At 39.2% G+C, this 24,999-nt stretch overlaps 1 protein-coding gene and 1 long non-coding RNA gene across 2 annotated transcripts in view; both read left to right on the forward strand.

Moving 5' to 3' along the window:
- Positions 1-15,722, forward strand: part of LOC142081383 (uncharacterized) — a 103,250-nt gene extending 87,528 nt beyond the window's left edge. The window contains exons 2-3 of the long non-coding RNA XR_012673312.1: positions 11,425-11,516; positions 15,679-15,722. This is a non-coding gene — a long non-coding RNA (uncharacterized LOC142081383). The remainder of the gene's footprint in view (positions 1-11,424; positions 11,517-15,678) is intronic.
- Positions 15,723-18,147: 2,425 nt separating this feature from the next.
- Positions 18,148-24,999, forward strand: part of PDE7B (phosphodiesterase 7B) — a 174,034-nt gene continuing 167,182 nt past the window's right edge. The window contains exon 1 of the mRNA XM_075145875.1: positions 18,148-18,648. Within this exon, the coding sequence (XP_075001976.1) occupies positions 18,628-18,648 (21 nt within the window). The 5' untranslated portion in view covers positions 18,148-18,627. The remainder of the gene's footprint in view (positions 18,649-24,999) is intronic.

The raw sequence follows: 24,999 nt of genomic DNA on the forward strand, positions 1-24,999 counted from the left end.
TTGGCTTTGTATCAGTATTTCGTAGACAGAATGATTTCTGATTTCAGTATTTCTTTGTTTTTGAAATGTATCGCTTTGTACCTATGTGTTGCAAACAACACAATTTCCTGCACAGAACGCTCATCTGTATGTCTCACCTCATTCACTGTTTCGGATAAATCACTGCAGCACTGTGCCTCTTTCCCAATCTCTAAAACACAAAGACAGTAAAAAAGATAATGTTTAGATACAAGCATCTCTGAATAGCTTGGGATAAAAGCAGTATATAAAAACTAGATATGATGTGCATTGGGGAAAAGAGCATAGACTTATTTGAAAACAGGGATTTAAACCACAGAGCACCGCAAATTTAGGGATGATCTATGAACATCCATGAGTTCCTAGTTGAACTGGCTTTCTTTCTATAACAAAGTTGAAACTAGCACCTTTGGCATTAAGAATCCATTCTTTTTGTAGTTATCTCTCTAATATGCTGTTTATCACTAGGAGCTTTACTGATTTAATGAAAATGGATTAACTATTTCTCATTGTAAAGGTCAGTTCAGTTCAGCATCTGATAAATCTAATTTCTACATAAGAGCATGTCTCATCATCAGGACCCATAACCTTATGAATTGCAGGCTGACTAGATGGCTTAGGCTGTGAGATAAAGAAAGGAAAAATTTCCCTCATGGTTTTCCTCAGACACAGGATAAAATCACAAGGTTTGCAGCTGTATTCTACAAGCTGTGTTCAGAGTTGCTAATTACAAGGAAGAATTCCTCTGGTGCTGTGGGGATATTCACAAATGCAACTCTAAATTAAAAACACTTGTATAATAAACTCTAGAATAGGTTTTGGTGATCCAGGGGTGATTGCTGTATGTTGGAGCAACCAGATATAAATGGTAGGATTTATTCACTTTGCCTTGAGAAGAGTGGGTGGGATCTTTTTTTTTTTAATCAGAGGTTTTACTGAGTGTTTGGCTTAGTTATGCATATTAACTATTGGCTAGCACTTAGACATTCCCAGTCTGCCCTGCCCAGAGCATGATATGTGTGGTATTATGTTCAGAGAGAGTGTTATATGCAAAAGCAGCAAGCTTTCTGTTGTCTCATTTGAAAAAAATGTGATTTAAATTCTCAGCTATGGTCTTCCTGCTTCATTGCTGCTTTCTTGAAAATGACTACTCAGGATGCTCACAGAAAGCAGGTTTCATGCTCAGATAATATCACTAACTACCATGATGGCTGACCCAGATATAGGGTTTGCGAGGGGCATGGGAAGATCGTCCTGTGCTCTCTGGTTTGCTCACCTGTGCAAGGGAGAAATTTGTTTTGCACATGTGCAATTATTAGAGCTAGTCAGATATGTCATAAGGAAGGGACAGAAAGAAAAACTGTGGTTATTATCTGACTTTGTTGATTGATCTACTTAGAGCTTTCAGTTGCATTCCTGACATGTGATATGTACTTTTGTTAAGAAGGTATCTGATTTGGGTACAAAGCACAGTGAAAATAGATCTGTTTCTAGTTGAAAATCCTAATTTTAGTGTAAAAAATTGAGTTTAGAGTGTATATTAATTAGCAAGTCCACCTCAGAAATTTGATTGCATTTCTTGGAGAAAAACAGCTGATCTAATCACATAGTGTCAAAAAAAAAAAAAAGCCCAACAGGAAGGAAGGTTGGTTGACTTACTCCTTGCTCTGTCTAGAGGCTGCCAAGTGTGAGTCATGGCACCCATGAAGCTGGGTGCATTGCATTTGAAAATTAAGCTGCTGTCAGGCAAATCATGCACTAGCTTGGTACTAACAACCTTCTGCTAAGCGTTCGTACAACACTCAATTTAAAACCGGACAGTCTCTCAAGACATAGTAGTATATAAGGCGTAATATGAGCACTTGATATGAGCTCCGTGAACATACTGCAGTCATACATAGGAAAGGGAGAGAGAAAGGGCACCATTCCACTATCTGTCTTTCTTCCCTTACAAAACATGTTTGGAATCTGCATCTTGCAGTTTCCCCTGGCAACTCTCTACTGTCACAGAATACAATGTCCCAAGGCTACACTCCATTACACTGCACCATCTTTTCCTTTTCTCTTGTTCCGCAAGCTTTAATGAAGCCCATCAAATTTGCACAAGTGCCCTATTTACTGTACAGAGATTACGTCAAAAGAAATGATGCTGGCTTTCTATTAATGCCTGAAGATTGGCAAACGATCATGAAAGTCAATTGCTGTTCAGCTTGCTACCTGATGGCATGTATCGCTGCCTTGCCTAATTACAGCAAATCAGACGTTTCCTGTTGTGGAAAACGATACCGACAAATTACTAACTTTTGGTGTTTGGGAATAGTATATATTGAGAATCAATTGAAACAGAGCATTGGAACATTAATTTCTGTAGGTGTTTTATCATCAGTTTATTTTAATGTGTATTTATGGGTAGGTAAAGCAAAATTCAGGTGAAATATTCAATCTTTTAAATATACATGACTGATCAATTGCACAGTGGTAGCTTTTCTCAACTGATTCAAGGCTGAACTATATTCAGAGCTGAATTTGTACACTGTTTTTTTCATAAGCTTTTCTCCAAGAATGGTCTGTTGATGAATTACAAGAAAAAAGGAACATGTGGTAAGGAGTGCAGTAAGCACTAGTATGCAGAATGGTAGAGATAATCTACAAATAATTTGCTGGGTGCACACAGATAAAAGGAATTGACATTACCACAAGAAAACCATCAGGAACTTACCTCTGTCTGAGATCTTAGTGCTCCCATTGAAGACAGTAAGAATATAGCCATTTCTGTGTGCATGCCTGTTCTATTTCTGAGCCATTACTTCCCTAAGACATGTTCTTACACTGAGGGATTATTAGGACATCATGATAACTCCTACGCACACTTTTTGCCTAACTTCTGCATGTAATTTCAATGGCTCTAGCTTTACATCTAACAAAACCGTGGTTAGTGTGACAGCCTTTGGCTCTTTATAAAGTGATTTCCCTCACTTGTCACTTAACTAAGAGGAAGGCTGGATCAATCAATCAAATCTTTACAGAGTAACATTAAAGAAAATAACTGTTGTTTAAGCCTCATTTACAGTATAGAATTCTGCCTGAAACAGTGTCTTCTAACAAAAATCTAACTGAAAAACTTAAAAAAAAAAAAACAAAAAACCTCCAGCATTTTATTTTCCTGAGACTGAACTGAATTGAATAAGCAAAATAAAAATGATGCTTGTGACTGCATGCTTGAGAAATTGCCTATTAAATCATTACTTTGCCCACAGAGCTCTGATTTTGCTCTTGCAGCTCAGGGAAGGAGACAGGATTCCATGAAGAAAACTTCAAGGAAGTTTCTTTAATACATATGCCAGCAGCAAACCATTGCTACGTATGAATATAGTGAATACTGTTTTCAGGATGTATCAAAATACATATCCACTCCTGCTGGAAGTTTCTAGGCAGCAGTCTCCCCCGGCCTGTCTGGAAATTTCCAGCCGGATGCAGCAGCAGGTGAGAGGAGGAGAACCTCGGTACGTCGAGCTCAGCGCTGTACTGAGCTGCTGCTGTGCTCTGCTGATCAGAAACTGCTGAAGAGCTACAGGAGGAGGGAGACCTTCAGGCCTGTTTGGGAGAATCGCAAAAGAAAAGGTTTCCCTTTCAGCCTAGGGGGAGGATTGAGTAAGGTTTTGCTGGAGCCCATCAAGGAAGATTCCTCTAACTGCTGAGCACGCTCATTTATAGCCAGACTGAGGCAAAGTCCCTGGAAGGACTGAGAGATATAACGTGTATATCCATTCAGAGGGATTTGTAGTGACAAAATCAGATCTATTCATTTCATTTTGTTCCCATCCGTTTCCCATTCTGTCATCTTCTTCATGATCAAGTCCTATGTGTTTGATCTCAAACATCTGTGGTTTACTCTAAAACAAAAGGTTTGTAAGATTCTTTACAAACTTCATACATAAATTATTTCAGTACCGTCAAAATGGAAAAAGTCTGAAATATCTTCCTGGCTGCTCTTATTTAAGGCAGTTTTGACGTAAACTATATGGACTTGCCTTTTTTTCACTCTGTCTCACGTTTCCTTCCTTTGCACTCCCCTTTAACATTTTCTCCCGTCTCTTTCTGTACCCCTGTCCTGCGTCCAGAGCAGTCAGAGTGTCTCATATCCTGTTCTCTGAATGATGTTCATTTGCATGACCTCTACTACTCTTGATTACTGTAATGAGTGTCTTTAGTAATTATCATCATCCTGTTCTATTTTTCCAGAGCAATACCCACTTTAGTGAGTTTCAGATTTATAAAACACGTGTTATACTAGCAAAAGCTTAAATACTTCCTCTCTTCCCGAGTAATGCCTGTACACATCTCCTAATAAATTAGTAGCTTTCTCCAATGGTCCTGAATAAACTTATGGTTGACCCGATGGAAGTGACTCAGCTGAACTGAGCACATCAGCACAAAGTGAAGTGTGTCTTACCATCGAAGTGGTTCACACTTTCGTTGAGCTGATGTATAAGGAATTTCTCTGGGCCTTGCAGCCACTTAATTTCATGAGTAGCTCTGCTTTACTTAATAGGTATATTCAGTAAAATGTTCAACAGAAAAAGAACTAATAGTGTTGAATGTGCATGCCTATTACACTTTCAAATGCTTTCGAACTACTAATTGTCAAAGAAATCCTCATCCTTTCAGAAAGCTCATAGTGCAATAAGAGAATGCAGAAGGGAAGTGCAAGAAGACATTTCTGCTTGTTGCTGGTGTTGTTTTGTGAGTCATGGACCAGGATTTTACGGTGATAGTTGCCGAGCAAACACAAGTAAAATATGTGACCCTCTTTTTGAGACAGCAAAAAGTTTCATGTTGTTGGTAGTACTAATGGGACATACTTTTGTTTTAAAACTATTTTTCAGTATTTTAGTACAACACAGACAAAAAATTATAACTCGGTTCCAACCTTTTGCCACTGCTAGTACACACTGAGTGTAGTTATTGCTGGGTCCAACAGTTCTTTCTGGAAAGCAGTTGTCTAGAGCAACGTGGATGCGTTGTCTGCAAGAACTTCAAAGGAACCACTGATTCCCCAGCTGGATCCTGCCTCTCTGGAAGACGGCGGCTCCTGCTGAGCTGCGGCTAGTGCCATCATTCAGAAAAAGAGCCGCTCACTCTATAAGGAGCTATACGGTGCTGTTCAAAGATCTAAGTGGCTTTATGACTTACCACAGTAAGTCATAAAGTCCCACTGCAGGTGTGGCATATAGATCTTGCCTACCTGGACGCACTTCTGTGATTCTCATGTCTAAGCTGACTTATTCATCAGCAGCATAAAAGATGGGCAAAACCATTGTGGGCCGTCTGAATCTGTCTGTGTTGACATGGCCTAGCACACATCACAGCATCCCCTTTCCAAACTGTGGGGACTTGTAAATCCCTCTTTTCTCTAGATTGGGAGTCAGGGAGAACCAGAAAACATTATGTCTCTGTTGGAGAAGGAGACAGCAACTACCCTGTTTGGCAAATTGATGATTTGGAAACCTTGCCTCTGGTTCTTGAGAGACCTCCAGGAACTATTTGCGTTTCAAATAGCAGAGCAGATAGCTCTAATTCAGAGATCAGGGAGACCTGACTGTCCACTTCTTCCCACTATACTTTGCTATTTGCCCTAGAATTCCTTTCCACCCAAATCCATTTCCTATAGAGCTCTGGATCTGAAGGTGGAAAAGCAATTAGAAAGTGATGCAGACAAGTGTGATCAGCATGCCCCTGAGGGCTTGGAATGTGTCCCACCAGTTGTTCTACAATGCGTGGGAAGCCTGGGAAAGCACCATAGCATCCAAAGAAAGAGAACCAAGCAGTGGTATGAATACATACATCTGGTAGGAGTAGGGGAAAAGTGGCACGGTGAGCCAACAAAGTGGGATCTTCCTGTAGTCATGTAATGGACAAATTCAAGTCCTAGGCTGGATCCAACACACAAGCCAGATTTTGCTTCCTCTGCCTACTGCTTGCTCTTATTGCTCCTCTCCTTTGTCCATTTACTACAACAAGCAAAGACACATTTATTCTCCCGGAACAGCAAATACATAAGAGATTCATTGTACACAATGCAACTAAAAAGTCCAAGTACAATACATGAGCACAACTTCTGATACAGGGATGGTGGCAAACCCTGGACAGGTTCTTTTGCTCCTATAGCTCTTTAGTGGGGTAGAGATGAATGACATGCAGCAAACCTCAGAATTCAGCATTGTTTCTTGGACACATGCTCATTATTTATAACGCTGTATCCAAGTTCAGCAAGGCAAGTCTCTTGGCTTTTCATGTTTGGGCAGAAGATGCTTTCTCAGGAGATTTCTAGTGCTTCCGCACCCAGTCACAGTGGAAAATCTTTCTCATGACTTTTCAGTCCCAACAAATAATAAACACGAACTGTCTGGTTGTGCTTCACGTCGTGACTAAAATGTAAGGCCCTGAGTCAGAATTCCTATTTTTTATACCAACCCAATCTTCAGCTGTCTTCTCTAATGTCAGTGTTTCATCCAGTACCACTTCTATTCCTTAATACTAGTTTGAATAATAATTGTAATTGCTTATTTATCAATGTTTATCTGGTAATTACAAATGAATCTAAGCAAGACAGCAGTGAAAACAGAAGGTGCAGATAAAGACACGTTGTCATACAAAGTATAACAGTGTCTTGTTTTAAAGAATTGCTCCTTCAGTCAACGTCAAATATTTTTAAAGGAAGTTTATTTTTCAGTCAGCTACACCATCCCGTCCCTGGAATTTCAAGGTCGGAGGACAGCAGGATAATTTCTTACAAAGTTAGCAAATGTTTAAAGAGAATTAGTTCAAAATTAAACAAGGAGACTTTCACAAAACAATATTTCCACAGGGTGACTAACCGATGTAAAAAGGAATAGGTACTTTCATCAAGTGCGTTTCACAATCCTGATCAGACAGCTGGATATCTCAGTGTGTGAAAGTGGTCTGTAATGCTGCTGTTGTTTTAACAAGGCATCGGCTATCAAATCTCTCCTGATCCTCATTGTGTAGCTGCGTTAATCTCTGAGCATCATTGAGCTCATCTCCTTCTGCCTGTCAGTGCAGGCCACGTGCTTGCTTTTGCCCTTAATCTGGGTCATGTTTAGCCTGTTTATGTATCTCATGGGTGAGGCATTTTGCCTTTAGGATTTAAAGTTAAGCACACTGGAAAGATTTAGGACCATGTAAAAATATGTCTCTCTTCTCCTTAATGCCTGTTGTTGGTAAAATTTTCTCCCTTTTCTGCTCATTTTTGTTCTTTAGTAGTTTCCGTTTATGTCAGGTTTGCCCTTATTAGAGATTGGTTTGTTTCGCGATACTGAGTGATCTTAGTCATCACAGAAAAATATCGCTTAGAAAAATATCTTAGATAAAGGGCAATTGCACTTCAGTGCGAGTGGCTGGGGTTCTTTAAGCATGACAGCTGCAATTCCTAACATTTTGATTCTGTGTTTTTCTCTTCACTACACAATAATCTGGAGTTTCAGATGCAAACCAAACTGTAGAAGCACAGGATATGTAACCACACCTGACAATTGCAAAGAACAGAAATTGCTTTTAATAGTCTTTATTTAGCTACTATTTTAATGTGTGTTTATTGACCTTCGGGAGATGGATTCAATCCCCTAGCTTGGCTTGACCTTGATTCCTAATAGGTACTCCTGAATAATAGTCAGAAAAATGTATTTCCATGTGTTTAGCAAACTTCGTGACTCTGAAAATGAAATTCAGACAGAAGGATCATGAGAGACAGAAATCAAAGAGAGCTACACTGTACGTATTGTACTCAGCATTGCAAGCATCTGGGAAGGGGATTGCATATTTTAAGAGTGCAAAGCAGGGACACCAAGCACCTGGTTTGTGGGCTGGATTTGCAGAGGTCACAGGGAAAGGGTTCTGCTCATAAAACAAAAGTGTGTGTGCAGGAGGAGGGTGGGTCAGATGCAGTAACAAGGAGCATGAATTGAGGTCCTGTTTGATGCCATTAAAAATTCAGCCTAAATCACTCTAACGGAGAGCCCTTTACTCAAAATCTAGGGGACCTTGGTAACTATGTCCTATCTTTAATGTAGTTCAGTGGCTGGATGCTACAGTAACTTTGTAATTATTGCTGTGCTAAAAAATGCCTCTGATGCTAGTTAACAGAAATATTCATATTGTCAGATCAGTGTATTACTGTTGTAATTGTTATTCTATCCTACTTGGGACCACATTTGTGTCATCAGAAGTTTATACTGAATGCATAATGCACCGCATATAGTCCCTAAGAAAGTATACTTGTTATTTCTTACATCTAATGCTATATACTGCCTTTAAATTGTTGGAGTTTACTTTTCCAATGTCCTACCAGAATTATCCACTGATAACATTTCTACATGAAAAAATGGAAAAGATGGATCCTAAGATTTATAACATTTTATAGGAAAGGAACCAACTTTTCAAATCATCATTTACATGCGTTTGCAAGTCTGGAATATATGTATAAATAAGATAGCATTAAACATAAATAAAATCTAAGCATTAAGTAAGCTAATCTGTGCCTACAAAAGACCATTGACACATTAAAACAAGTATTTCTGTATGCAATATTATATGCAGTCCCCCATAATTTCCAGTATCCTAGGTTCTTCTGTATCCTGATTTTTAAATCAACACAATGTATTGATGCAGGGAATAGATGAAGTCAGATTGCTGGAGGAGATGCTTCTTCTGGAGGTCACTGTTGTCACATCAAGTGCAACTGAACTGGGGATGAAGTGGCTCCAAAATGCTAGATAGGCTGAGGAGCTAAGGGAAGAATGACTTGCATCACCCAACTTCATCTATTGCCTACAAAGCCAGGGGGAAGCTATGGTCTTGGTTAAGGTCTGTGAAGATGTGGATCAGAGATGCTTGGAATTAGAGGACTGAAAAAGGAGGAAGGCAGCTGACAGAAAATCAATGGTTTGTCCTCTGTCAATGTTGCCAAGGCAAGTTGTCTCAAAATGTTGCTGTATTCTGTAATTGACAAAATTGCAGATGCTTGGCATAACATCAGAGCAACCTGTATTTGTCCTTAATGGGTCTGCCTTCACAAGAGGAGCCGACCATGTCCATGTTTTGTGTCTTACGTAACTATTTTGCCTGTTTATCAGGATTCTGAATCTATGTAAAGAAAATGTGAAGGTTAGCATGAATGAAGTATCTCAGTACAGTTAACACTGAATATATTCTTCATAAGTATATCATCATAAAGTATAGCAGGTATAATCCATTAAAGTGAATGGTGAACTCCCATTGACTTCAATCAAAGATTTTATCCATTATGTGTCTTCGATACGTTTCCACTGTTTTCGTGACTCTTACCTACCTTACCTAGCATTCACATCTTTAGCCTTTGAATGAATTCATACCAGTTTCAACTTCCTCTTTTAAAAAGTTCAAAAATTTATAATTATGAGTCCTTTAAAGGTTCAAACCACACAGAAAACCACTGCAAATCATCACTGTTCTTTTAAAGCAACCAATCTATCACTGCATAAATGTTATTGATTGTATATTGCTACGTATACTTTAACTTTGCAGACTGTTTTACATATATGTGATGGTAGAGTAATTAGGGATGTTTTTGTGTAAGATGCTAAGGAAATGGAATTTTGTGACCCCCAACAATGTCCTTCTTCTCCTGTGGAAAGAAGTTATGCTTTGGCTTGCACTTCAGACAGCATAGCACTGAGATGATTTAAACAAGATAGGGGAAAAAAAAAAGGTGAAAAATTGAGACTCAAACCTTGCAGTCTGGAAGAGATTAACACTGAGATCTTAGATCTGCTGAGAATTTATGACTCTTGTATGTTTGTAAAAGAATTTGGCCCTTTTGCTTGCCTTGATTTTCATCTGTCTATACTACTTCTACCAGTAGATTGGCTAATTTCAAGCAATGAAACAAAATAATGAAATGGTTGAAGATTTCAGTGAGTTAGGATTACTACTCAGTCTGTGTAGTCACAGTGCTGGGCAGGGGCAGCAGCCATGGCGATGGCGCTTTACACTGTACATTTACTCTTCTTTCACTTTTTCTGATAAGCATATAAAACAGAGGAATGATTTGTGTTCAGTTCTATATACTAAAGACATAACATATCATGAAATAAGTACAACTTTGTGGAGTACACAGGTTGTTCAAAGAGAGCCCATTTAATGCTTGCATACTCTGTGGGAATCCCAAAACACAGGGGTGATGCAGGCTGCGGAGCAAGGAGGTGAGGAGGAAGAAAATACGTGGACAGCTGTACAACTGGCTGGCTAAATCATCACTCATGTGCAAGTACTAGTTGCTGAGCAAAACCAAATGATTTTCACTAATTTTCATTTGCACATCACAATGTACTTTTTGTCTTAAAGTGGCTCACACTACCTGCTGGCTCACACTACCACGTTTCAATTCAACAGGATAAGAAAGTAAATCTTTATTATCTTCATGCGAAAGCTAAAATTTCCTTTGATAGGTTAAATAATGTTCTTCCAAAAATGTTGGCCTCAGTTTCATTTCAAGTAGTGCCTATTTCACGGAAAATAACATGGAAATAAGAAAAAAATCTTCAAATTCTGAAAAACATAGTGAAATGCCTAAGTGGTAAAATTGTTAAAGTAGGTTGAAATTCACTTTATTCTACAAAGTCCACTCTATAATCTAATTCCAACATTTGCTTAAAGATTTTCTTAAGCAACAGTCAAGTCCTTCTGCACCTAAAATTTTATAGAAGGCAGGAAAAGAACAGAGAAAAAGAAAGAATGAAGCTCTTTGTAGTTTATGCATGTTGAAATGAAAATCTAGGAATTGTGTACTGTTTTCCTCAGTATTTTTCAAGAAAACATTTACTTGTGTGTTTATTGGTATAAAACAGTGATGCAGTACAGATTTTTAAATATTAAAAAAGAGGATTTGAATTGGAAACCACCATACCATTATTTTTCCTATTACTTGTTGGCCATAGAGTATAAGATACTCAATTGAACAAACAAGGATTTTTTTTTTTCTTGCAATACTTTTTCACTTCTACAGTTTCACTTGTTGATACACTAAACTTTCTGACACTGCTTTTAACCCTTCAATGCAGAATTGCATCTGGTTTGTTCTTCTGTTGTTTCAACTTCCTTTGTGGCATAGAAAAACATTGCTTTTGGTTTATCTCTTCTTTTTCAACTGTCTTAAACACCAGGAGCCCCATAAAAGAATCCACTGGCTGAAAAGAAGCAGATAAACAAAAAAGTTGCTTGCACAAATTAGGGCTGGATGAATTTGGACAAGTATCAGCAACAGTAGTATTAAAAAGATAAAGTTTTGGATTTGCTGATCTTGCTGCTTTTTAAGACTGAAAATTTTCTCTGAACGTGTTTGGATTTTAGAGGGAAGTTGTGCCACCCACCTATGAGTGATCAGAGTGAAGACAAAAGTACTCAGCACTGGCCAAAATAAAAGAAAATTTGTCATCTTTCAGGTAAGGGAAAACACTAAATTTTTCACCTTTCTGTTCTGAATTTTCCTGGGTTTGAAATCAAATGTCATATTAGGAAGCAAACAAAAGTTTTTGCATATGGTCTCATCACTAAAACAAATATGAGTCATTGACAACGATGCTTTCTCACCCTTCTTTTTCCATGCCTGGGAACCGCGTGTCAGCTTCTTTGTCCCAGATAGTGAAGTCCTTTGGGCTTAAATACAGCATTTGCAGTAGCAGCACAAACTACACTTCTGCCAATATGGCTCTAGTCTGACTTTGGTGGATTTACCACTGCTCTGTGCACTACTGGCCAGGAAAGCCTGACTCTTAGAGCAAGCCATGCTGTGGTCCTTTCCACTAGTAATCCAGCTGACACCCTTTGAAACTCATGTAAATGCTGTAAAACAGAAACCAGACTGTAACTGGACCCTGAATTAGTTCATATTATTCATGTATGCAGTTATTTTTTCATTAATTCAGGAGTCATGTCTGCTGAAAATCGAGGTCCACACTATATTCTAGATCAGTGCCCCAAGTTAATGAGCATTTGAAACTCTCTTCCTGATGCTTTCATCATCCTATATGATCTTTGTTGAGTTTACCCAATGCTGTTTATGTGAACTAAGGAATCCATAGATGAGAAATTATTTCTATGCTCTTGTGATAGAAGAAAAATCCATTTTATTAAGGATCTTTCCCATCACTAAAATCTATGAATAAGTACATAGAAGTAAGTAGAGATGTCTTCTAAAAATCTAGTCACATTATATAACTCCAAATGTTCTTAGGTTAAACCAAACCAAGTTAAAGTTCTGGAACTTTACTCCTTTTCTGTAGATTTTAATATACTGGCTAATATAAATTTTATAGAGCAGTAACGTGATGTATTAAATATTTATAAACCACACAAGTAGCCTTCTATCTAGGTCCTTTCTCCCTGGCCTTGATAGAAAAAGTATTACCATAATACATAGATAGTCATACCTAATTAATTTATTGTTACTTAGAGACTTCCGTGCCCCCGATCAGAAAGGACCCTTTACTTCTCCTGCTATGTAAATTCCCTTTTTCCTTCAGTACTTGCCTAAATCGTGAGGGTACCTATGCATGGGCACCTAAAGCTCTGTACATGCCTAGTTTTCCCTTTCTGCTCTGTGAAATAGGAGGCTGTTCACAAATCCACAGTGCTGACCCTCTGCCCAAAAGCCCTTGTGTTCTCCCTCGCCAGGGAAATGTCTACGTCAGCCCAGATTTCCTAGGAATCCACTATTATAGCTGGGCTTAGATCACAACTGTTTTCCACAACTGTTTTCCAAACTGAGATTCCTGAACTGTATTTGAGTTGCAACAAACATTGTAAGAGAGGGACCTTTCTCCCTTGCATATATGTCCTTGGCTTTGCACTGTCCAGGGAGAAAGAAAGCTAAAAGAAACAGACTAATATACAGAAAGACTTTTTTTGTTATTTTAACTCAGCATTTCAGATTAGAGCAGATGCTGAATGGAAAGGAGATTGGGAGCTCTGATAGGGCATAGAGGACAGTTAGAGGAAAATTACTTGCTAGAAACAGCTGAATTTCTAGATCATATTGGAAAAGATGTCCGACAATAGGTAGGTAGGGTCAAGGCTAGAAAGCCAGATAGAATAATGCATGGATAAGTTTGTGGGAGCTGGAGAGTGTCCCCTTGTTGCAGACACCTTTCTCAGGAGCAGTGTAATCTCGTTATGACAGCACTTTGTCAGATGAAGACAAGCCCAGAACCTCAGCACCAACAGACCAGCTTCTTGGCTCGGATAAATGAGGTCTACGGTCATATCAGCAATCTGTGTCCTCCTTTTGGGACCACCTCGCTCAGAATAACATTATGCCCTTACCTATCTCCATGCTTGTCTGAGTCATAGCGCCCTCTGCATCCTGGCCTTGGGTCGTTCCAGGCAGCCCTGAACCTCAGCTAATCACCAGCCAACAGCATCTTCTGACAGTTCACACAGTCTGTCTGCAAATACACTGAAAACGTTGCACAGATCCCGGGTGAAGAAGAGAACCATAAAGGAGTCTGTTCCACAGACAGTGCACCAAGGGTGCTTCCAGCCATTCATTGCATCTGTAACAAGATTAAAAAGCTGACTGAGGGCATTAATTTGTAAATAAACAGGCACAGGACATCCACATCTAGTCACTATCCAGCCATTTCACATGGTTCAGCCTGGAGAAATCTGCCTCAAAAAGTTTCCCAACAGCAATTTATCCAGTGTAACATATAAACTCACCTTCAGAAGTAGTATATCTGTTATCCTGGGGTGAGATAAGCATCAACTTCCTTGACACTATGCTTCTTTGACTGTGGTTGTCCAGTCTCACCTTCCTTTCTTTTCATGACTGCAGAAGACTCTGCCTCTGCACTAGTTCTTCACCTTTATTTTCTGCCAACAAAGAAAGCTGCAACAGATTTAGCAAAGGACAAGTTTCATCACAGAGTCTTCAGCATCCTCAGGCTTACATGTTCATGCCCTACGGAAAAGTAGCAATACCTTTGGGAATTACTGTAACATTTACAATCTTGCATTTCAGGGCAATTTCAGGGGGAGCTGAGGGATGTGGAAAGGAAGAGTGAGGCATGAACTCCTTCAGCAGTGGCAGCAGCTTACAAAGGATGCATCTTTTTCCAGTCCTTATTCCCACACTCTAAAACTCCTATACTGCCTCAGATGTCATTGACAGCAATATGAAGAGCAATATGTGGTCCCATGCTAGAGCCCTTCCCAAAGATGGCAAGGGTAGAAATAAAGAGGTGGGAAGAAAGTGGAAGGTACCTTGGGAAGGAGGCATCTTTTTGCCTGTCCATGCACAGTGCTTGCCATTCTATCACATGCAAACACAAGTTTTACTGGCACGCGGATGAATATTTTTTTTAGGTTTCAGAGAGTGTGTCTGGGTATAAGGAGTATCATAGAATCATAGAATAGAATCATAGAATCATTAAGGTTGGAAAAGACCTCTAAGATCATCGAGTCCAACCGTCAACCCAACACCACCATGCCCACTAAACCATGTCCCTAAGGGCCTCATCTACACGTCTTTTAAATACTTCCAGGGATGGTGACTCAACCACTTCCCTGGGCAGCCTGTTCCAAGGCCTGACCACTCTTTTAGTAAAGAAATTTCTCCTAATGTCCAGAGTATGGTTTGGGTGAGGCAGATTAAGCAGTCTCTCTAATATCCAAGTTTCTTTCCAAAGACCATAATGGAAGGGCTGAAGATTTGAGAAGAGGAATGCCATCCCATGGTAGGAGATAGCATGTCTTGGTGTGCCACCTATGTTGAGAAGGGAGAATAGCTAAAGACAAATATTAAAGTGCCTCCAGTGCTGAGCCAGGACTATAAAAGGAAGTCAAATGAATCACTTAGTCAAGCAGGACTGCTCAAAAAGGCAGGCTCATAAATTTGAGGGATTCCCAAATGTACTCTGAACGCTTACTCCGGAGAGAATGAACCAAGGTGTCTGAGTCCAGCTCAGCTCTTTTTCCAAGAGCTGCATGATTAGAATTTCCCATTATGGCCAAGTTCTGTGCTTCAGACAATCCTGCTAATTGCTAACAAAAAGAGTTATCCACTTGATCTGCCTGGATCTGCAGCAGATCCCCCAGCAATGCCTGTATTCTTTTCCTTTGTATTATCATTCAGACTCTCAATACGTGTTTCCTGCTGCGTTCTGAACATCTGAATGAGATATGTGGCATAATCTCCGTCACCTTTTTCCCTCCTGTTGTTCCTGAACAAGCTGTGCGCTTCAATATTAGTATTCCAGTCACATATTCACATGACTGTACCCTACCAAGTTTCTGTTATGTCAATTAAGTTGTAATTTTGATCTTGCATTGTTTTCCATCTCCTTCTATTATTTTTGATACATTTTACATCAATATAGAGACATCTGGGCTGGCATCAGTCAGTTGGTTTGCTTTCTTCTTCTTCTTCTTCTTCCAATGACATGTTTTAAAGAGTCGTAGAGTTTTCATTTTTTCAGCTTTTTTGTCTATGCCACTGTGGGTCATGTTTATTTGGACACTCATGTCACCAGCCTTAAAGGATATTTTAGTGCATATCTGATCAGATGAGCAAATATATGCTAAAATTTTTCCTTCTTTCTTTGTTAGATAGAACACATTTCTTCTCAGCGGTCCTTCCCATCCCATCATGGAAGCATGTGGTTATGCTGAGGAACCAAGGTCTTCCTTGTAACACTGTGCACAGCCATGCATTCTCTTTCCCATCCTTACATGCATGTACTCCTTTGAGATTATCTTTGTCTAAGTAGAAACTGCAATCATAAGTGCTTCTAGACCTCTACATCTTTTCATCCAAGAAGCATCTACATCACAAAAACCACAGTGACCACTTCTCATCAGAGGGCCACATGATTCCCGGAGGCTGAAGTAACCTCTGGCTTCTCTAGGAGAGAGATGATACCTGTCTAAGACCTTGTGCAGAACTTGAATGTATCACAACCCCAATTCACGAAACACAGTGTAACATTATTAATAAGATTGATGCTAAAATGCGGAAAATGGAAAAAATGGGATCAGAGACATTCAGAAATCCCCTACTCTTACCTCTATACTCCAAAGTAGGATCACCTATATCAAAACTGCTCATGAATGATGGTTGCCTAACCATACTTTTAAAAATAGCCAGTAATAGGACACTGCGGACTATCACAGCCTATCTATTTCAGTACTTCACTCTCCTACCTTTAGTTTTTCCTGTGTCAGACAACTTCCCTCTGCTGCAGTTTACTTGTTCTAACCACAATGAATATGGAGAAAAATTTATTCCCTTCTTCTTTGCAGATTGCCTATATCTATACTGGTAAAATAAACAGAGCCAGAACACAGGCCCAAACAGTGGACCTTGATTATCTACAATGTCACGTTGCTAGAACGGGCCCTCACAGAGCTTGGCCATTGCCCTAATCACTTCCCAGACACAGTCTGAGACTTATTACCAGCTCAGATGCAGCTATGTCGTCATGAAGACTGTAAAAGTGTTTAAAGGCCAGATAATGTCTCCAGGCCAAAGAATAAACTCTAGTATTAGGGTTTTTTTTTTAAATAAATGTGCCTTTTATATAGTTAACAATTCTTATCAACTCTCCTTTTTTGGACTAAACAAGGTCAATCTCAGCCTTTCTTCAAAGACTCCAGATTATTCTCACTAGAACCCATGTCATTTTCAGCTGACATTCCCAAAACTGGTCCCTGAAGTGCAAGTCCCAAAGTGCAATACTCAGCTGTCCCCTCACCAATGCTGACTGAAGATAAGCGTGATGATTTTCTGTGTACTACAAATAATATTCCTATTTATGCGTTCCAGATTGCTTCATACAGTTCTCTAAGTACAGTCGGATGAACTTAATGAGCTCTAATTGATTTTGTAAATCTCTAACTTATTTAATATTTTTAGATATGTTATTCCAGCATTTACAGTACCATAACCCTTTGCATTTCTTGCTGAAGCTGATGATATTAGCAGTGATAGCACAGGCAGATGTTTCAGTGAGAAAAAAATCATTAAATACTTTAGCCTCTCTGGAGTAACATTTGGGTAGCATCAGTTGGTGGTCATGGAAAAGCTCCTATTAATTCTACCATTTTTGTACCTGTTCTTGGATCATTGAGAAATTTCTTTGTCAAGAGCTGTCAGCCTATCCACTTTCAAAAGCACTTATATGTGTTTTAAAATTAAATGTTAGGCTGTTAAGACTTTTTAGGAATGAACTGTGCCTCATAAACCAATCTCTTTGAAAGGAATCCCTAGAAAAGCAAATCAGTAAAATTAAAATGATGAAGATAACTAAACAGTTACCATTGTCGTCTGACCTCCTATCAATTATCTTGTGCTGTTGTGGCCTCTGTTGCCCATGTTAATTGACCTTGACATGTGTTACTTGTTTTTCGGAGCTTCAGCTGCATAGCTTCTCTGTTGACAAAGATGGGGTGCTACAGGAAGCCAGGCTGTACCATTACCTCTTGTCTTTTGACATGGACTTTGGTATGAAATAAAACCCTGTGTGGTGGTCCACAGCAGAGCTCGTAGGTGAGCTCGTCTAGGATGCGATCTGCTGGTGGTACGGGTATTTGCCCGGAGCAGCAGACCTTAAGGGTGACCGCATCAGTGACTGACACGGTAATGAAAGAACTTTGCTAATTTGCAATCTAGCTAGTGCTGACTGATAAAGGGATGTGTACGGTAGCCTCAGTCTTATCTCTTTCCCCAGGTTTACACTGGCGTGACACCACTGAATTTAGAGAAGCAGTTCCTGATTTACTTAAGGGCAAGGGCAGAATCAGGTCTGATTTTGCACCACAACCCACACAGATAACAGCTCTCACTGGGAAAGGTATTGGGTATATTTAAGAACACTTCAATATATATAAGCATATTTTTAGCCTTTCCCCGTTTTGTGAGGATATTTTGGATCTTTCTGGTACCTCTCATTATAAAATATTTCTAAGCTGAATCCAGGGCAGATAAATCATGACTCCGGTTTCTTTTGAGTAGGGTAGCCTGCCTAAATCATTGCCACATTCTTCCCATAGTAGTCGTTTAAAATTAATAGCACATGCAGAGGAAAAACTAAACCCTTTGACGTCACTCCTGAAATGAGGAAACATAAACAGAAAAGGCTTCACTCCACCGAGCTGACAGTGCTGACGCGGATTGGTCTGCTCTCCCGCGCCTGTGGCAGTTGACAGCACCTCCCAGCCCTGCACGGCCTTCGGCTCGCTAGCACAGGCAAGCAGACTGCAGCAAGCTCAGCTCTACCCCAGCCCTTACACTGGCAGAAAAGTGCACTCTCTTCCCGAGTCTTTTTGCTTCTTAAGGTGGTTTTGTTGGCTGGGTTGGGGGACTTGGGGAGGTTTTCTCTTCTTATTTTTCTTCCTTTTTTTTTTTTGAATTTTTATTTTTGTTTGCTGTTGTTACTTAATTCTATTCCTAATCCTGGATGCAGTTACTGGATTCTGCAGTACAAGTCTTCATGAACAAGCTGCACCGCTTAGAGATTTCACGGCATTCAAAGGTCACAGAACTGCCACTATGGTTAAATGTCTTGTTTAATGGTTGAGGTATGTACAGCAAATCTAAAAGAGGCAGCATGATTGTTTTTGAAGGGGAACTAAAATTGTGAAGGGGAGAGGGAGATAATACTATTATTTAGTGGAGAAGATTTTTACTGGTGATTGTTACTACAGCAACCGGTTTTTGAATTTCCTCCCTTTTTCTCTTTATTCAAACTAGATGAAAATTTTAACTTATGTTGATTTAACCATTTGATGGCGAAAGAAGATTGCAGAAAGAATCTGTTATTGTAGTCCTTTCTGACCCAACTGAGGAGGTTGTGATTGCTTTCTCTGTATGTTTTCCTACTGCTCTGTGGCAGGAGAGGAGACCTGGGACTTGGCTGGCTTAGGTGAAGGGAGAAGAAAGCAGAAACTCATTCTTATCCTGAGAGGGCTGTGAGTTTGTCTGAGAGTTAGAGCAGAGAGAGTAAGAGTTGGAAATAAACAGATCAAGAAGAAAACAATATCAGCCTCATTTTTAGGAGTACACATACCACATCATTCTTTTTTTTACTACATGCTAAGATTGCTTTACTTGATTTGGGTTCAGAAGTTCAAAATTAAGAAGCAGCCTACACTTTGACTTACAAGCAGATCCTCAGTGGGAAGGGAGGGAGCTGATCGTCTTATATCAACACCAGTTTTCAGATAGCTTTTGCTACTTAAACAGAGAAAAGTGGAAATTTGCTTGGAAGCTGAAGTAATGTAGCCTGACGTCTGTTTGATGACATACAGCTTCAATTCATATTCAAGCTAGTGATCTGCCTTGAATGAGTATTGCAGCATTACAGTGGACAGTGTGTGCAGCAGGAAATGAAAGCAACTGCTAGCATAAAACTAACATTGTGTGATTCTAAAATGCAAAAGGAGGAGCCACTTGTCAGAGCTTGTGTGTGTATGTGTGTGTGTGAATGGTCTTAAAAATAATTTCAGCCAACACAACTGATTTCTGTTGTTAATTGGATTAATACACAGGTGTGCTCAATGACTAGCAATCTCCGTATTTTCCCAATTTGTGAAATGAGACTTTTTACAGCTCTGTTTGAGGTGTTGCTGTAGATACAAACCCTCTGCAATTTGAAAATCTTTTAGTTTAACTTTAAAAATTATACCTTGTTATACAGTTTGTATAACAAGGAACAGAACATGAGCACACCCACCTCATGCAATGCACCTCAAAGGGTTACAAAAATTAATTACACTAAGCTGAAGCATGCTAGCTTAAGGACTGCAAAAATATTAGCTCTGAAATGCAGAGGATGTGATATGTGCTGTGAATGGACAATTGCTATTCTGCAGTGCCTAGTGGGAAAACAAGGACTTTGTGTATTGCAAATGCATAACTGCAGCTCCTCCATTTCCTTTGCTGTATCTTCACTGATGACTGCAGAAACAGAGAGGCTTGTCACAGATAAACTCTTTAGTGCCCCTTCTCTTTTGAGATACTTGAGGATATTTTTTTTCGTATCATCCAACAACCCAAAGTCCAGCTTCGTTAGTTGAACTGTTATTCTGTAATCTGCATGCCATTCTGTCCTCCCTAGCCCTCCTCAAAGTCTTACTACGTGAACTGCCAGCTGTTTTCAAAAACTAAAGCACTGCTTCTCTAGTCCCAAGTTTAGAAAGGTTAATATAGTATTTGTTAGATTATTAATTAGTAAATTTGACTAAGGGGAAGCCTCAGTCTATAGGGACTATAGCCTGTTCTGTACGGAACAACCCTGGAACTACATGAAGATATCCAAGTTTCCAAAAGACAATCTGTAAGACGCTTGTTTATAATACTATCCTAGAATTAAATTATTTACTTCTTTTAATAAACATTTTTTAGACAAGCTTAGTTTTTAAGCTCTGTAATCTACATTTCGCTGCATCGGTGTTTCGTAGCAACTACTACTGGTGATACTAATAGTAAATATGCTAAGTGGACTTCAGCTGAGGAAACGACACTGTTTTTCTACTTTAGTAAGAAGAGTTTATCTGCAATGCTTTCTCTGAACATTCTCAATTCAGCATCAAGAACAAAATACAATTTAAGGTTGGTCTCTCTGCAGTGGATGAAACGCCTACTGATATTTGCAGTCACATTGTCTCAAAAAAAAAGTCTGTATTGCAGAAGTTTCGTGTGATATGAATGGCTGTTCTTTCTGAGTTTATTTCTGTAGGGTGGACAAGAGTTGTCACCTGTGAAGTTCTAGTGATTCCAGCAGAGTAAGGCATACTCTGTTGAGACTGATCCAATGTATTGCATATCGCTTTTTAAAATTATGAAATGTTTAAATCTCTAAACTAGTATATAAATATACCATTATAACAGCAGCTGTTTCCTCCCCTTCCTCCTGTTTATGTGCTTTTCCCTTCTGAAATCCAGCCCTCTGCTTGCCCTTACCAGACCTCTAGGTAGGTCATTGTAGCAGACTGATTTTCCAGTGTCTTCATTGCATTATCAGGTATAATTGAGACATTCAATCATACGTAATTCCTTTTCACTCACCCCATGGTTCTTCTACCAACAGTTAAAGCATATTTTAATGAGAAATCGTCTGAAAATTGATATTTTATGGCGTATATATGGTTTTCTTGTGATTTTTCAGTCTCACAGGGAAAAAACTTCTCTTGTACTGGTAACTTCCTTTATAGGAGCTGTATGAAACAGAAATGCCAGTTGCTAACCAAGCCATTACTGTCAATAGACTAAATCCTTAAATAAAGATGCCTTTTTATTTAATCATAAGAAATGTTTAAGACCTAATCTGTCCTGTAGTCAAGTTAGATATATGGTGAAAAGCTCTTGATGCAGTTGGGCTAACAGAAAAACAAGTCACTTGGGGCAGCCAGGAAGACATCCCATGTAAATGAGCTTTCTTAGCAACTGACTATTGTTCATCTTTTCTCCATTTTCATGCTTGAAATTATTACAGCGCTCCATGTGTTTGTCACAGGGTGAAAGTGAAAGGGACAGCTGGGGTCCTACCAGCTGCCAGAACAAAATTAAGTGTTTTGTAATGCAATGATGGCTCAGTATTCCTCCTCCCACATCCATATTGGGTGGAAGATGGGACTCTTTATGTTGGAATTATAGCATTCATTTTTCTTGTTCCTCAGCCAGAAAACAGGCTTACCCTTCCAGGGACATCAGTTTCCATACTTCCAATGAAACGTTGGCTTTATATCTAGTGTGAAAATTGCACTTTTCAGTCACAAGCGTCAAGATGTGGAATTGATGTTATTTAGAGTTTATAGGCCGGGGGCACTGGGACACAGACGTGCAGCCTAAGTGTCCAAAAGCAGTTTAGAAGTTCTGATGCTTCTTCTTTCTCTGGCCAACATGAGGTACATCAATTTAGGCAGCTAAAGATGAACAATGGTAGCTGAAAAGCTGGGCCACGAAGCCGGGCACCACATATGCAATCATATGGTAACCTTTTTCTGTAGTTTCCCAGTAAATGAGTGGAAGTCAAATAATGTGTCTTCCGATAGTAGTAGGAATTTGTCAGGTCTGAAGTGTTAGCTTTGTGTAAATACTAGAGAGATAGAATATATTTGTTGTATTTAAGACAATTTAGTTAATTTATTTATAGAAATTTAAAATGCAAAGTCAACTTCTGAAAGATTTTTTAGCAAAAAGAATTCTTCTATATCTTCCTGAAAATTGTTTAGAGCACTTTTTAATTTTATTTTTTACTATTATTCTTACTACAGTACCATTCCAAGAAAATTGCATTAGAAAACAATATTTGAACCTCTGAACTTACCATTTCTGTTTTCCTGTAACAGACTGTGGTATTCAGGGGATTTATTGCTAGCGTTCACAGTGCTCAGATCTGGGCTAGTGATAGCTATAGTGCTTTAAAGTCTCCAGTTTTAAAGTAGAAAATTAACAAATCAGAGCCAGATCAGGTAGAAGAGACTGCAGTTCCAGAAGCCACACTTCAGTGGCAAAACAGTAAGTGAAAAGTTTGGGACAGAGACAATTCTCAAAAAGCAACAGTCAAATGATTTAAGCATTTCTTTTGCAGGGATTTAATAGTGTGGTATCTGCAATCCATCAATGTTGTAATTTTGATATACATTTTTCACTTGTTCTGTTCTTAGAAAGGAAGAATCTATAGCTATCATTTTATTATGTAAGCAGTGTTGAACTATAGAAATTAAACTAATGAAAGGGCCCTATTGAGTTTGATTTTCTTACTCTGTTCTTCCTCCCAGTGGGAGCTGTGAGTGAGGATGGATGAGAACTCAGTTTAGCTACTTATTTAAGCTACATAGTCTTATGGTGGCATATGATATGCTTCTGCTAGCTTACTATCCAGCCAAATAAGACATCCAGGTTGCCTGGATGGATAAACATAGCTGATGATCTCTCCCTCTTAATAGGTGGGGATGAGCAGTTAGGATTCTCCCAGTCACACACAGAGACAAATTTGTAATAGTTTAGCTAAAGAAGAATTGCATGCAGACACAAACAGCAAGATTTATTTCTCATTGAGTAGGTTATTTTAAAAATAGGAAACAAATATTTAGAAGAAGATAGTTGCAGAGGTATTTTTTTTTCTGTAGCTGGTAGGTTTATACTAGTTACCCACAAAAATTTCTGGTATGAGAAAACTCACCAACTAATATCTTACTATGGCTTGTGTTAATGCCGGCAGTGTAAGGTTTTTAAAAGTAGAGTACAGAATCTCCTGTCAAACTAAGTTTAGCTAATTGTCATGGAGGCATAAAAACACACTTGTGGGGCAACTGCTGTCAGGGCTTGTATACAATTTTCTACATGGTTGTTTGTAGCAAAGTCTATGATACTAACCCTTCTGCACGTAGGAAAGATGCTTTGGAAAGGATGATCATTACCTTTCCAAGAATAAAGTGGGAGGTAGGCATGTTTTGACTGAATATGCAGCAACTCAGGAGTGGCCCAGAGAAATATACAGCTGTAAAAGTGAAATTAAGAAACCTCAATTTCAACTAGAGAACTCCTGGAGTTCTGAGCTCAGTATACTGAGCTATCGTGTGATCACTTCTGCTCCGTTTGGAAATTGCCCTTTAGTCCTTCTGAAAGAAAGGGTCTGTACTCTCCCTTATGTTCTTATTCTCTTTCATTCCCCCTACCCAACCTTTTTCCCATAGCACACTTCCTACAGTGCTTGTGAAGACTGGCTAAGCTCTGGGGCTTGTCGCAGCTCTGGGGTGGCAGAGCTACCAGTAGTGTGCAAGGACTCATCCCTTGGAAAGAGAGATGACGATTCCCAGGTGGTTGCTGTGCTTTAGAAACAAACACATATTGACATGAAATGCCTTAGTACTTTCCCAAGAATTCAGCTGTCATCCAAAGGGTGTAGCTATTTTCCTCTTTATGTATGATGATCCTGGTATAGAATGACAACTGGGACCTCTGCGTAAAGAGCCCCAGAGGACAGCATCTGCTTAATATTTCTGTAGAAGAGCACCAGTTTCCACAAGAAACTGAGAGTGTAGCAGCAATGTGAGCTTCACTTATGTATGCAGCTGCACACTGAAGTACACTAAAGATGGGCAACACCTGACGTTTCCTTTTGCCTTTCCCTCAACTTACTGCTTATACTTGGCTTTAAACCTCTGAGAAGGTTAGATAGAACGAGGACTTGCTGCATACCAGGTTGCTGGGAAGGAGGGGAAGACCTCACATAGATGCCAAGAGAGAGATGAAAGCAGATGCATGTGGTCTTCATGGAGAAAACACACTTCTGGCTTTGTGTTAACTGACAACCATGTTGAAACAGGCTACTGCTCCTTTCTGTTTCAAATGTTGGGATATGACTTGGCTCTGTATTACTTATTCATAGGCATTTCTGTTTCTCACACTGCTGTAATATCTGGGTGTCTATTAATAACAATGTTCAAGTGGCATCAGAACAGCCATCATAAATTTAATTAGGCAGCATATCTCCAGTTTAATCAATATGGTCGTTAGAAGACTGTAAGACAGCCAGGAAAACAATAATTAGTCCTGATTAATAAAAGAGAACTTGCACACATCAGCAAAGGAGAGGAGGGAGCTTTGCCTGGTCAAGGCTTGGGAGGACAGTGAGTTGCTTTCTCCTTTAGCAGATCTGAGGACACTGTTATTAAAAAACCCTCTTGAAAATGCCCTTACAATACTAAATAAAGTGGAAAATAATATACTGTAGAGAGAGAACTACTATACTGAAAGTATATTTTCCAAATTCTAAAATTCTGTTATTAAAAAAAAACTTTATTTTCTTGAACAAACTATAAGTGCCAGCTAGAAAGATAAAACTGGAATGTATTTCTTCACCAAGCAAATTCCTCAGGTGCACAGTTGCTTTGTTTTTGTAGGACTGCTTTACAAAGCAGAAC

This window comes from Calonectris borealis, chromosome 3 (genome assembly GCF_964195595.1).
Source record: "Calonectris borealis chromosome 3, bCalBor7.hap1.2, whole genome shotgun sequence".
Classification (NCBI taxonomy): Eukaryota; Metazoa; Chordata; class Aves; order Procellariiformes; family Procellariidae; genus Calonectris; species Calonectris borealis.